We start from the raw sequence: 15,016 nt of genomic DNA, 5'->3' as shown, positions 1-15,016 counted from the left end.
AGGGAAATTGTTTCAGTCTCTGGATATCTTCAATGTAAAATAATTACTTTTAACTTTATTTTGTAAAAATTATTATCTGATTATTTTTCAAGTACACTTGGGTTAACAAAATGCAGCAGAGGGGTGTGCCTTTTAGCAACTGAACAGACCACTTTTTACATTCCTTAGAAATAAGATATGGCTCAGTATTTTAAATCATAGCAACAGTTGATAAGAAAAACAGCAAAAAGGTAATCATTTCCATATGGAAAGAAAAGGAAGAAACCAGTGAAGCTGTGAACTGTCATTTTTCCATATAAAAAATAAATCACCACTGGTAGATTTGGCAGAAAGGGCCAACGTTTGTATTTATTTCCCATTTTACATGTGTTAATACATTGCATGAGATGTGTTTTATTGAAATACACAATTACCCTCAAACTCAGTTGCCAATTTCCAAGTGTGTTTTGTTCTACTGAGTGAAACCCACATCTGTTTGTGTCCATTTCATCAAGAACAGGATAGTATCTCAACTTCATGAAATTTTGGTGAAGTTCTTACACATTTTACTGAAAAGCACAACATCTTCCACACCAGATAAATACCTATAAGTAATCTGAAAACACTAGTTGAATAAAATCAGTTTCTTTTCTTGTATTCAAGATGTAAAAGAAAAACTGACCCAGTTTTCTGATGGATAGAAAATTTAAGAAAAGCAAACATTTACTTACTTTTGTACTTAAGCATGGTATACATTTATTTAAAAAAGCATAATATACATTTATTAACAAGATCTGATATTTATTTTTAAATAGCTGCTTGATGTGGAAAATCTTACCCTGTTATAGAATATTCAAAATAGATGTTCATGCTCTAGCATTTGACAATAGCTCCCTCTTATGGTTCAAAGCATTCACTTCAGAGGGGAACACAAATACAGAACTGCCAATTTCTTAAGTTCAAAAGTGTGTAGTGAAAGTTTAGCCCATATTTAGTGAATCCTTTCTGGAATAAAGGGAAGATTTAGAAAAAGAATATTCCCCTTTCTTGTATAGTTCCATAGTTCCAACATCTCAGCAAAGTGTTTCCAAATTTCTTTATTGAAGCACCATTATTTTTCTTACAAATAAAAACACCAAGTGTTTTCATTGAAAAGATACTATTTTTCATTTATTTTCATTAAAAAAAATTTTTTTAAGTTTGTTTGTTTATTTAAGTAATCTCTACATCCAGCATGGGACTTGGACTCATAACCCCCAGATTAAGAGTCACAGGCTCTTCTGACTGAGCCAGCCAGGCACCTCAAAAACATGCTATTCCCATTTAAGAGGTTTCCCTCCAGGAGTACCTGGGTGGCTCAGTCGGTTAAGGTCCAACTCTTGGTTTTGGCTCAGGTTATGATTTCACAGTTTGTGAGTTCAAGCCCTGTATGGGCTCTGTGCTGACAACGTTGAGCCTGCTTGGAATTTTCTCTCCTTCCCCCTCTCTCTCTGCCCCCACCCCCCTTGCTCACACACAACACTCTCTCTCAAAATAAATAAAATAAACTTAAAAAAAAAAAGGTTTTCCTCCTTTTCTTTTTTATCTTTTATTATAATCTAAGGTAACATATAGTATAAAGGTTTTCCTTGGGAATGCAAGCTGGTGCAGCCACTCTTGTAAACAGTATGGAGGTTCCTCAAAAAACTAACAATAGGACTACCCTACGACCCAGCAATTGCACTACTAGGCATTTATCCATGGGATACAGGTGTGGTGTTTCGACGGGACACATGCACCCCCGTGTTTATAGCAGCACTATCAACAATAGCCAAAGTATGGAACCAGCCTAAATGTCCATCGATGGATGAATGGATAAAGATGTGGTATATCTATACAATGGAGTATTAGCAATGAAAAAGAATGAAATCTTGCCATTTGCAACTATGTGGATGGAATTGGAGGGTATTATGCTAAGTGAAATTAGTCAGTCAGAGAAAGACAAAAATCCTATGACTTCACTCATATGAGGACTTTAAGAGACAAAACAGATGAACATAAAGGAAGGGAAACAAAAATAATATAAAAACAGGGAGGGGTACAAAACATAAGAGACTCATAAATATGGAGAACAAACTGAGGGTTACTGGAGGGATTGTGGAAGGGGGAATGGGCTAAATAGGCAAGGGGCACTAAGGAATCTATTCCTGAAATCATTGTTGCACTATATGCTAATTTGGATGTAAATTAAAAAAAAATTAAAATAAAATAAAATGAAATAAAGGTTTTCCTCCTGGGGCGCCTGGGTGGCTCAGCCAGTTAAGCATCTGACTTCGGCTCAGGTTGTGATCTTGCGGTTTGTGAGTTCGAGCCCCACATTGGGCTCTGTGCTGACAGCTCAGAGCCTGGAACCTGCTTCGGATTCTGTGTCTCCCTCTCTCTCTGCCCCTCCCATGCTCATACTCTGTCTGTATCTCTCAATAATAAATAAACGTTAAAAAAAATTAAAAAAAAAGTTTTCCTCCTTTTCTGTGGTTATGGTATGCCAAAGGAAACAGCATTCACCTTTGTTACTTTAACAGGTAGGGATCTGAACACCTTACAGAAAAAGTAATATTGAAAATTGTTTAGCCCCAAAATGACCTAGGGTACTTTTTCTCCTCTGTTGGCGATCAGAGATTGCAGTAACTGGCAACAACTTGTTCCAACAATGTGAAACTGTCCAGAAAGTCCTCTTCTTCAATTCCAAATTTTGTGTACTGATGAATGTAGGCTCTGATGAAAGAAACAGAAAATGTAAAATAAAAAAAATCTCAGAGAAATTAGTAACTCCTAAAATCAAACCATAAATAGAACTGTCCTAGTTCATGAATAATTGAAGATGGAAGAATCTCTTAAATGTCTTATATTTGTTTCAACATTTATTCCAAAGATTAGTAAACTTTGAAAGTTTATGTCAAGCTCCCCGCCTTTTTAGTATCCAAGAGAGTGACAGTAAGAAGCACATAGGAAAAAGAAGCTTATTCAGATTTGGTTATCTAACCAAGCACATATTGAACACCCTACAGAGATGACTGGGTTCAATACAAACTCTAAAAGGTGCCCGAGAATTTTTACCTAAGGCTTGAAATGCATTAATTTAGTGCTAGGAATGAAGTGAAGTCTCCCAAGTATTTTTCAGACATTTACTTTGCAGTTATACCAGGTGGTTCTTTTAATACCCCGTACCCTCCAAATGTTCTGAGGTAGGACAAATATTAAAAAGAATGTCAGGGGCAGACATGGATTAAATGGATGTAATAAGAGCTGCTGCCATTTAAGGGGAGTGGGAAGTGAACAATATCAGAAAAGGACAGAGTTCACTGCTGTCCTTTTGGACGGGGCTTGTGGAATAGCCACGTGTGGAAAGGGGGAGCCCTTGGGAATCCTGGATAATCAAAGTAGAGGCCTTGCCAATTAATATGAGGAATTCTGCTTTGACAAGTAATTGTGGCAGAGGTCAGGAGACCTGATAACTCATTTCTTAGGATCAAGCAGACATTTTGTAGTGGCAAATGGAGTTAAACTTGCAATATTTCTTGCTGAACAAGATCAGGATCTCTTCCATTCTTCCAAGGATCTTATTTTGGAATACTATTTTATTGTCCCAGCCTTATAATGAAATTTCTACTTTAGTTTCATTTTATTTGGAAACTACTCCTTTTATCAACAAGAGTTAACAGCAATGTGGTAGGTATTCTTACATGATTATCTCACTTAATCCTCGCTACATATCCTCTTATTTTGGACCCATTGTGCAGAAAAGAAAATGATGCCTGAAGTAACATGACTGAATTTCACACCTACAAAGTAAGCCATGCTTACTCCGTGTTGTAGGTTGAATGTTTGCGTTTCCCCAAAATTCATACATTAAAATCTTACCCCCAAGGTGATAGTATTAGGAGGTGAGACCTTTGGAAGGTGATAGGTCATGAAGGTGGAGCCCTCATGAATGGAATCAGTGCCCTTTTAAAAGAGGCCCATGAAAGATCTTTGCCTCTTTGGCCATTTGAGGACACAGGGAAAGACATCACCTATGAACCAGGAAGTAGCTCCTCAGTAGACATCAAATCTGCCAGCACCATTTAATTTGGACTTCCTAGCCTCTAGAACTGTGAGAAATAAATTTCTGTTGTTTATAAGATATGTAGTCTGTGCTATTTTTGTTAGAGCAAATCAAACAGACTAAGACATTCCAGATCCTGCTTTCTGTTTTAAGATTTATATTCCTAAGGGTAGAAAGACTTGTAGATTTCTGGGCACCTGGGTGGCTCAGTCGGATAAGCAGGTTCAGGTCATGATCTTTCAGTCTGTGAGATTAAGCCCCCCATCAGGATTTGTGCTGAGGGGACGGAGCCTGCTTGGGATTCTCTCTTTCTCTTTCTCTCTCTCTCTCTCCTGCCCCTCCCCTGCTCACATACACTCTCTATAAATAAATAAATAAGTAAATAAGTAAGTAAATAAATAAATAATACAAAGAAAGGTTTGTAGATTTATTTTTTACTTACTTTGAAGCAAACATATTCCATGCTTTGCCCACAATCGTATCAAGTGGTTTTAGTAAGAACTGGCTATTGCTGACCAATGCTGCAGACTTCTCATATTTGCTAAATGCTCGCTGGGTTTTCCATACATTGAAAGCATTAACAGGCGCTAACCAAGAAGTATAGAGTGCTGGATCTTTAAATCCTCCTAGAGTAAAACAACATTAAGCCATTGTTCATACCATAAATCATTAATTTTGGAAACAAATTAATAAACAGATTTTTCTTATTTTAATATTTAACCAGAAATCTTTTGTTTTACCTATTTAAAACTAGTTTATAGTGCTTTTAGATAAATGACCCATAGTCATCGTAAAAAAAATAGTAGTAATTCACACCACTCAGAATTACACGCCAGAAGTACTAAGAAGAAAATTTAAGTCAACTGAACAGGTGAAATGTCACCATCCAGAGAAGATTGTGAACATTTTGTTGACCTTCTTGTGTATATAATTTTACACACACGCTGTTCTGTAATCTGTTTTCATTCACCAGTATGGTGTGAACCTCTTTTTCATGTCAATAAATATCACTCATATTTAAAGCCTTAGTATGTGAATATACCATAATTTATTTAACACATTTCCTACTGTTGGGCATTGAGGTTGTTTCCACATTTTTGTGTGAAAGATACTACAGTGAATATCTTTGCAAGAACACCTCTCTGTACCTATGTCATTTGTTGTGGGTAAATTTTTGGAAGTTTGATTACTTTACATATCCTCTTATTAATTCTCTTGATTTAGAATCTAAAATGAAGACTATGAAGAAAATGTTCTGAGGTAGGAGAAAGTATACCATCTGATGGACCTGAAATGATCTCTCTTTAGTTTTCACTTTTTTATCTAAGGTGCATTACAGGGACTAGATTATTTGGTCTTCTTTCTATCATAGCTAGAAGCAGCCAATTTGATACTGCTAAAATCATCAAATAAGGATAATACAAACCTGGAGATTCGCCATAGAAACAAACTAATAAGAGTACTGCTCTTTGAACCTCCTGAAAATTTTGTAACAAAATGCTTGTCACAGAGATCCTAGTTGTGCTACATTACCTGTTCTCCCCTTCTTTAGTAACAGAGCTCCCCAATTTTAACTGTGCTCATGACACCCTTGCAGCTAGCTGTAGCACAAGATTCAGTCCCAATCAAAGCTATTCAAACATGAGTGTGGTGTGCGACCCTAGGAAAAGGCAGCATACCCTCCTTTGCTCATTCCTATGTGATTTGATGGCTGAAGCTCAAACAGATGTCTTGGACTATGAGGAGGAAGCCATGGGACACCCGGGTGGCTCAGTTGGCTGAGTGTCCTACTTTATCTTGGTCATGATCTCACGGTTTATGAATTCGGGCCACTTGTCAGGCTCTGTGCTGACAGCTCAGAGCCTGGAGCCCGCTTCAGATTCTGTCTCCCTCTCTCTGCCCTTCTCCTGCTTGCACCCTGTGTCTCTCCCTCTCAAAAATAAACATTAAAAAAAAAAAAAACAAAAAAAAAAAAAACCAAGAGGAGAAAGCCATAAGGTGAGGACAGAAAGAATTTAATCTATATCTTGTTTCAACCACTTCTATTTTTTGGTCATATTACTGATACAATGCTTACACTTTGCTACTAAAACAGTTATTATTTTCCTTTCTTTAAAAATAAATTCAGGGGGGAGGCTGGGTGGCTCAGTCGGTTGAGCGTCCAACTTCAGCTCAGGTCATGATCTCATGGTCTGTGAGTTTGAGCCCCGCATCGGGCTCTGTGATGACAGCTCAGAGCCTGGAGCCTGCTTTGGATCCTGTGTCTCCCTCTCTCTCTGCCCCTCCCCCACTCATGCTCTGTCTCTCTCTCTCTGCCAAAAATAAACATTAAAAAAAATTTAAAAATAGATTCAGGGACTTCCTTTTTTCCTAAAATTTTTTATTTTTTTGAGAGAGTACAAGAGGGGGAGGGGCAGAGTGAGAGGGAGACACAGAATCTGAAGCAAGGTTCCAGGCTCCAGCTGTCCACACAGAGCCTAACATTGGGCTCGAACTCAAGAGATCATGACCTAAGCCAAAGTCCAATGCTTAACTGACTGCGCCACTCAGGCACCCCAGGGGAGGAACTTCCTTTAAAAAACAAACAAACAAAAAAACGTGTACCATGTATATGAGCAAAATGTACATCTTAATTTTCACCTTAACTTCTGCTTACCCAGATCTGCACTATGCACATCTTTCCCACGAAGGATGACCAAGTTAGCAATGGAAGTGTTAAAATGAAGCTCCCTGTTGAGAGACACTTTACCAAGAGTAGGAAGTCCTGATAAAGGAGGCCGAACCTGCCAATCAATACCTACCAAAGGAAAAAAAGCAAGAAATTTTATAAATCACTTTGAGCAACAAGAGAAAGATGTATTATGGCAGGTATATTTTACATATATTTTTATTTGATAAGTAAAAAAAAATTTTTTTAATGTTTTTATTTATTTTTGAGAGAGAGAGACAGAGCATGAGCAGGGGAGGGGCAGAGAGAGAGGGAGACACAAGATCTGAAGCAGGCTCCAGGCTCTGAGCTGTCAGCACAGAGCCCAATGCAGGGCTCAAACCCACCAACCGTGAATCATGACCTGAGTCCAAGTTGGACGCTTAACCGACTGAGCCACCCAGGCTCCCCAAAAGTCGTTTTTTTCTACTAAATGTTTAAAAATTTTTACCTGGTTGACCAAAATGATTCCAACTATTAAGTCCCGAGAAAGGGATGAAACACTCTGCATAGGGTGTTCCAGGATGGTGGTAGGTGCATACAATGGATTTCTACTCAGGAATAAAAAGAAACTACTGATACACATAACAAACAACATGGACACATCTCAAGAGCATTATGCTAAGTGAAACGAGTTTGACTCAAAAAAATTATGTACTGGATGATTCCATTTATAGGACATTCTGAAATAGGCAAAACCATGGGAACAAAATTCAAATCAGTAGTTGCCAGAGGCTGGAGTGGAGGGAAGAGACTGCCTACAGAGAAGCATGAAGGAACTTTTTGGGATGATGGAAATACTCTATCTCAGTTGTCATAGAGGTTACTATGTTACTAAGTTTGTCAAAAGTCATAGAACTATACACCTAAAAAGGGTGAACTTTGCTCTATATGCCTGTATGAACAAACAAAATTCATACAAAAATGTTAAGGGATGTAGAAACACAAAACAAAAACAGGATTGAAAATTGACTGGTCATAGGGAAATATTAAGAAAATACTTTAAAAAGTTTTTTTTCTTAAATATTTATTTTTGAGAGAGTGAGTGCGAGCAGGGGAGGTGCAAAGAGAGAAGGGGACAGAGGATCCAAAAAGGGCTCTGCGCTGACAGCAGTGAGTCCAGTTCAGGGCTTGAACTCATGAACTGTGAGATCATTACCTGAGCTGAAGTTGGAAGCTCAAACAACCGAGCCACCCAGGTGCCCCTAAGAAAATTCTCTTAAATTATACATAGGATAGGGATAAAATTCAGTGTTCATAACAGACTGATTTTCAGCAAACAGAGAAATACAACAAACCAAAAATTTTGGCATGCTGAACTCAGTAAGAAGACAAGCCAATTTAAGAATTAGAAAGATGTTTGAATAAACACTTCACCAAAAAAGATAATCAAACAACTCTACCGAGCACATTAAAAGATGCTCAACATCACTGTCATTAGGAAAATGCAAATTGAGGGGCATGTGGTTGGTTCAGTCCGTTAAGTGTCTGACTCTTGATTTTGGCTTAGGTCAGGATCTCATAGTTTGTGGTATCGAGCCCCACATTGGGCTCTGCGCTGACAGTGTGGAGCCAGCATGGGATTCTCTCACTCCCTCTCTCTATGCCCCTCCCCTGCTCTCTTTCTTTCCCAAAATAAATAAATAAACATTAAAAATGTAAATTGAGGGGCACCTGGGTGGCTCAGTAGGTTGAGTCCGATTTTGGCTCAGGTCACAGTCTTGTGGTTCATGAGTTCGAGCCCTGTGTTGGGCTCTGTGCTGACAGCTCAGAGCCTGGAGCCTCTTCGGACTCTGTGTCTCCCTCTCTCTCTGCCCCTCTCCTGCTTGTGTTCTATCTGTCTCTCCCTCTCTCAAAAACAAATAAACATTAAAAATTAAAAAAAAAATGCAAACTGAAACCACAAGGAGACACTACTTCATACCTATTAGAATGGCTATAATCAAGAAGACTAACAATATCAGATGTTGGCAAGGATGTGGAAAAACTGAAACCCTCTTAAACTGTTGGTGGGAATGTAAATGGTGCAGCCACTTTGGAAGGGTTTAGCAGTTTTACAAAATATTAAATACATACTTATCCTCTGACCCAGCAATACTACTCCTAGGTATATAATCAAGAGATTGATGGGGTACCTGGGTGGCTCAGTTGGTTGAGCGTCTGACTTTGGCTCAGGTTTGTGGGTCTGAGCCCCACATCAGGATTGCTACTCTCAGCACAGAACCCACTTTGAATCCTCTGCCTCCCTCTGTCTGCCCCTCCCCCACTCGCATTCTCTCTCAAAAATAAATATTTAAAAAGTTAAAAAAAGATTAAAAACATATGTGTACACAAAAACTTGTACACAGATGCACACAGCAGCATTATTCGTAACAGATACAAAGTGAAAACAAGCCAAACGTCCAGTCAACTGTTGGACATCTAATTTAAAAAAAAATTTTTTTTTTAATGTTTATTTATTTTGAGACAGAGAGAGATAGAGCATGAACGGGGGAGGGTCAGAGAGAGAGGGAGACACAGAATCTGAAACAGGCTCCAGGCTCTGAGCTGTCAGCACAGAGCCTGACGCGGGGCTCGAACCCACGAACTGCGAGATCGTGACCGGAGCTGAAGTCGGACGCTTAGCCGACTGAGCCACCCGGGCGCCCCTCAACTGTTGGACATCTAAATAAAACGTCATATGTCCATCTGATGGAATACTATTCAGCAATACAACAAACAGATTGAACTACTGATACATACTACAATGTGGATGAACCTCAAAGACATTAAGTGAAAAAGATCAGGCCCAAAAGACTATTTATTGTATAATTTCATTTATATGATATGTCCAAAATAGGCAGATCTGTAAAGACAGAAAGCACACCGGTGGTCATTTGGGACGGGGGGTAAAAATGGGAGCTGACTGCAAAATGAATACAAGGAACTTTCTGGAGTGATGGGAACGTTCTACAGCTGGCTTGTGATAATGATTGCACAACTCTGCAAAGTTATGAAAAAAATCACTGAATTATACACTTATCATAGGTGTATGTGGTATATAAATCACACCTCAGTAAAAATATTTAAAAATTTATGACACGCTGGGGCACCTGGGTGGCTCGTTGGTTGATCGTCAGACTTAGGCTCAGGTCATGATCTCACAGTTTGTGGGTTTGAGCCCCGCATTGGGCTCTGTGCTGACAGCTCAGAGCCTGGAGCCTGCTTCAGATTCTGTCTCCCTCTCTGTCTGCCCCTCCCCACTCACACTCGGTCTCTTGCTCTCAAAAATAAATAAAAAATTTAAAAAATTAAAAAAAATTTTATGACATGCTATAAAAGCTGTACTTGTTAGATAATTCATCACTCTATATTACTCAGAAATAAAGGTAATAAACTCTACCTAAAAGTTACAAAAAGAAAAAATAAATGAAGCCATTCTAAAGTTAGGCCCTTGAAAAATTAATGTTCAAGAAGTGAAAAGGGGGAAAAAAAAGTGAAAAGGGAAAAGTTAAGCAAATAAAATTTAAAATGAGAAGAGAAGTAACCAAAAAAAAGCATTATTGGAAATAAAAATAAATCCAGATGGGTTAAAAAATTTAAATATTAAATATAAAACTATAAAAAATGCTGGAAAATACTAAGGAATATTTTATATCTCGGGCAAGGCTCAGAATCTATAACATAGGAAGATATATGGGTTTGCTGACATAAAAATGTAAAACCTCCATATGATGAAAAATACCACACAAAAGACAAAAATGATGGACAAAAATACTTGAAACCCATGTGACAAAAAAGGGTATAAATCCATAATATTATTTTCCTTTCGTCTAAGACACCACTGATTATAAGAAAAAAGATTATCAAATTATGTCAATTATTCACTTAAATTATTAAATTTTATACTTATTGAAATAGTTCTTTTAGAGTAAATTAGGTTTGGATTTTTAAAAATTAGATCATTCTTGAACATCCATAAAAAATATATGTAACAAAATAAATTGGTTCAAGTTTTCCTAAAATGTTTTCACATTCAGTGGCTTTATCACTTTTTGACTCAGCATTAATGATGCCAATGTTTTTCACCCATTATTATTCTCTGTCCCTCCAGAACATCTGTAAGGGAATCCATGAAAACACTAAGTCACTGGCTCCTAAATTAGCTTTCCTATCCTGTAGAGCACCACTGCCTTTGACTCCTGATCAAGGAATGTTGTTAAACTTGTCTGTTCAGCATGATTAACTGCCTCTTCTGTACTGTAGCATAAAACTAAAGGTTTATTTTCTAGAGAGAATATGATTGAGGGTCTCTGGTCTGGAGAACACAAGGCAGAGTTAAGGGTAAGGAACTAGAGAGATCAAGCAAAACCCAGAAAAACCATGACCCCTCTCCTCCCCTCTCCCTAGAACTCTTGGGCTTTGCCTAAACCTTCTGAACAGAACATTCAACACAGGAGATAGGCAAAGACAATATCCAGGATGACAAGTGTACCCTGGTTAGAGAGGGCAAAAAGTCCAGATTGAAGCAGAGCAGATGGCTTTAGGAGAGATTTCTTAAAGAAGATGAAACTGATACAATATTTGAACTTATCAAGAAAAAAATTCAGGGCACCTTGGTGGCTCAGTCAACTGAGCATCCAACTCTTGGTTTTGGCTCACAGTTAGTGATTTAGAGCCCCACATCAGGCTCTGTATTGACAGTGCAGAGCCTACTTGGGATTCTCTGTCTCCCTCTCTCTCTCTCTGCCCCTTCCATGGTCATGCTCTCTCTCACTCAAAAATAAATAAACATTGTTTAAAAAAGTTCTTAGGGTATTTCTAATACACAACTATATTTGAAAACCATGTTTAAAAAAAAATATTAGGGATGCCTAGCTGGCTCAGTGAGTGGACATGTGACTATCATGGGGATGTGAGCTTGAGCCCCATGTCGGATATAGAAATTACTTAAAAAAAGTAAAAGAACATCTTTTTTTTTTTTAACATTTATTTATTTTTGAGACAGCATGAACGGGGGAGGGGCAGAGAGAGAGGGAGACACAGAATCGGAAGCAGGCTCCAGGCTCTGGGCCATCAGCCCAGAGCCTGACGTGGGGCTCGAACTCACGGACTGCAAGATCGTGACCTGGCTGAAGTCGGACGCTCAACCGACTGAGCCACCCAGGCGCCCCAAAAGAACATCTTTTAAAAAAAGAAAAAAAATTAGATAAGTTATTCAACTTAGGACTGAATTGACAGGTACACGGAAAATGTAAGCAAACAAGAAAACAAGGCAATTATTAACTCCAGAGAAAATAAAAAACTATACAGGAAAGGAAAAGTAATTACAGGGTACTACATGGCTCAGTTGTGAATAGCATTTACTTGGTCACGATAATGTAAAGCCGAATACTGCTTTAACCCAATGATGACACTACTATGTTGGAAGGGTGGGAAGACAGAAGGGTGTTTGCAGGGTTTACATTGTGGGAAAAAGCTAAATCCTAACCTTCCACATTTTGGAAGTAAATAGGTAATACCTAAACAATTGAAAAATCAATAGATGGCAATGAAGAGATAAACACAGTAAAAGAACCAGCAAAAAAGTTTTGAAAATGGTTGCTCCTGGGAAGGAGAAAATACAGGAATTTTATGGAATGATTGTTTTAACAACTGGCTTTGTAGAATTACTTGACTCTTTAATCTATGTGCACATAATAAATTATGACACATATATAGTAGAAAACTATGTAGCCATTAAAAAGAATAAGGCATGTCCAAATTTAATGAATTGGAAAGAAGTCCACAAAATATTGTTATATTGAAAAAAAGCTATAGAGCAAAAAATACATATAATGTGTTGCCACTTTTATTTAAATTTTTACGTTTATTTTTGAGAGACAGTGTGAGTGGGGGAGGAGCAAAAAGAGAGGGAGACACAGAATCCAAAGTAGGCTCAGGCTCTGTGCTGACGGCTCAAAGCCTGAGCCGTCAGCACAGAGCCTGATGATGCAGGGCTCGAATTCATGAACCATGAGATCATGACCTGAGCTGAAGTCAGACGTTCAACCGACTAAGCCACCCAGGTACCCCATTTTTATTTTTTTTTTAAGTTTACTTATTTATATTTGATAGAGAGAGAGTGGAAGAGGAGTAGAAAGAGAGGGGGAGAGAGACAATCCCAAGCAGACTCCACACTGTCTGTGCAGAGCCCCACACAGGGCTTGATTTCACAAACCTGTGAGATTATGCATGACCTGAGCCAAAATCAAGAGTCAGGCACTTAACCAACTGAGCCACCAGGGTGCCCCAAGCATGCAATTCTTGATCTTGGGTTTGTGATATTGAGTCCCATGTTGGGGGTAGAGTTTACTTCAAACAAACAAACAAACAAACAAAATTATAATTTAGCTTGACTCAAAGAGCTAAGCCAAAGCCATGAAAAATTATTCCCATGTCTTATATTTTCATCAGGAGACTGCCAGGATGTGCCCTGCTGAATTGTTATGGACCCATGACTTCTTTGTGCCTTCCATTTCCCCCTTTTTAAGGGGGCTGTCTACCAGTTATGCTATGCCTGGTCCACCATGGTCTACTGATTGGAGGCAGGGGGAAGAACTGTACTCAAAGAGCTATACTCAAAAAATCTCACCTGATGGGGCGCCTGGGTGGCGCAGTCGGTTAAGCGTCCGACTTCAGCCAGGTCACGATCTCGCGGTCCGTGAGTTCGAGCCCCGCGTCGGGCTCTGGGCTGATGGCTCAGAGCCTGGAGCCTGTTTCCGATTCTGTGTCTCCCTCTCTCTCTGCCCCTCCCCCGTTCATGCTCTGTCTCTCTCTGTCCCAAAAATAAATAAACGTTGAAAAAAAAAAAAAAAATTTAAAAAAAAAATAAAAAAAAAAAAAAAAATCTCACCTGAGGAGTGTAAATCCACCATACCTGGACCTGCTTTTAGATGATAAGATTCTGGAATTTAGCTTGATGTGCTATACAGAAATAACTTTTGAAGCCTTTGGGAGGGGTTAGGTCTATTCTCCATATGGGAAGACGTGATTTAGTAGGGGACAGAGGGTGGAGTGGTAGCCAGCCTCCAAGGTGAATGCCACTGATCTTCCCTCTGATACTGAAGCCCTTGTATGGTCCCCTCCCACATGCATAGGGCTGACCTTAATAACCAAAAGGATGGTATAGAAATGATGTCGTGTGGGGGCACCTGACTGGTTCAGTCAGAAGAGTATGTGACTCTTAATCTCAGGATCATGAGTTTAAGCCCCACATTGTGGGTAGAGATTACTTAAGTAAAAATAAAACTAGGGGCACCTAGGGGGCTCAGTCCGTTAAGCATCCGACTCTTGATTTCAGCTCAGGTCATGATCTCACAGTGAGTAGGATGGAGCCCCACAGAGGGTTCTGTGCTGACAGTGCAGAGTGTCTCCCTCCCTCTCTCTCTGCCCCTCCCCTGCTTGTGTGTGTGTGTATGTGTGTGTGTGTGTGTGTGTGTGTGTGTGTGTGTGAGTTTCTCTCTCAAAATAAATAAACTTTAAAAAAATAAAAAGGGACATTTGGGTCCCTCAGTTGGTTAAGCGTCTGACTTCAGCTCAGGTCATGATCTCATGGTTCATGAGTTCGAGCCCCGTGTCGGGCTCTGTGCTGACAGCTCAGAGCCTGGAGCCTGCTTCGGATTCTGTCTCCCTCTCTCTCTGTCCCTCCGCCACTTGCCTTCTGTCTTTCTCTCTCTCTCAAATATATACATAAACATTAAAAAATAAATAAAATAAATAAAACTAAAACTAAAAAAAATAAAAAAATAAAAAAGATGGCATGTGACTTCCAAAGCTAAGTCATAAAAGACACTGTAACTTCTGCCTGGCTCCCTCTGGGATCACTCATTCCTTCTGTTGCTAGGACATATGGAAACAGATACATGGCTGATAGTGATATTAATAGGGTCAATCTTCAGATGGAGTCGTCTGGTAATATACAAAGATTTTTAAAGCTATTTGTTTCAACCTGGTTAGTACACAAATATACTTATTCATATATCTTCACATATATGAAGATATTTATACATTCAAAGCTCTACCTATAACTATGAAGAAATGTTGACACTCAGAGTCCCGCATGAGAAAATGACTAAGCAAACTGTTTTACTGACCTAAGAGAGTTCAAAGCAGCATATACTCTGAGAAACAGTGTGTTCCTTGAGATATTAACAGGTATTACTAGAAAAACGGGTACTGAGGCCAAAAAATTGGGGAAGCATTACTTTAAGATGTGAACTTTCTAT

At 38.9% G+C, this 15,016-nt stretch overlaps 1 protein-coding gene across 5 annotated transcripts in view; it reads right to left on the bottom strand.

Annotated features, from left to right (window-relative positions):
* Nucleotides 1-321: 321 nt before the first annotated feature.
* Nucleotides 322-15,016, bottom strand: part of TUBD1 (tubulin delta 1) — a 34,489-nt gene continuing 19,794 nt past the window's right edge. For all 5 annotated transcript variants that reach the window (XM_086686793.1, XM_086686792.1, XM_086686791.1 and 2 more), the window contains 3 exons: nucleotides 6,720-6,860; nucleotides 4,506-4,689; nucleotides 322-2,733 (listed from right to left, as the gene is read on the bottom strand). In XM_086686793.1, coding sequence (XP_086542919.1) covers nucleotides 2,631-2,733; nucleotides 4,506-4,689; nucleotides 6,720-6,860 — 428 coding nt within the window. In that variant the 3' untranslated portion in view covers nucleotides 322-2,630. The remainder of the gene's footprint in view (nucleotides 2,734-4,505; nucleotides 4,690-6,719; nucleotides 6,861-15,016) is intronic.

This window comes from Puma concolor, chromosome E1 (assembly GCF_028749965.1).
Source record: "Puma concolor isolate L17-30 chromosome E1, mPumCon1.1.hap2, whole genome shotgun sequence".
In the NCBI taxonomy this organism is placed as follows: Eukaryota; Metazoa; Chordata; class Mammalia; order Carnivora; family Felidae; genus Puma; species Puma concolor.
Note: the sequence above shows the minus strand (reverse complement) of the source record. Positions and strands in the feature narration are given on the sequence as shown.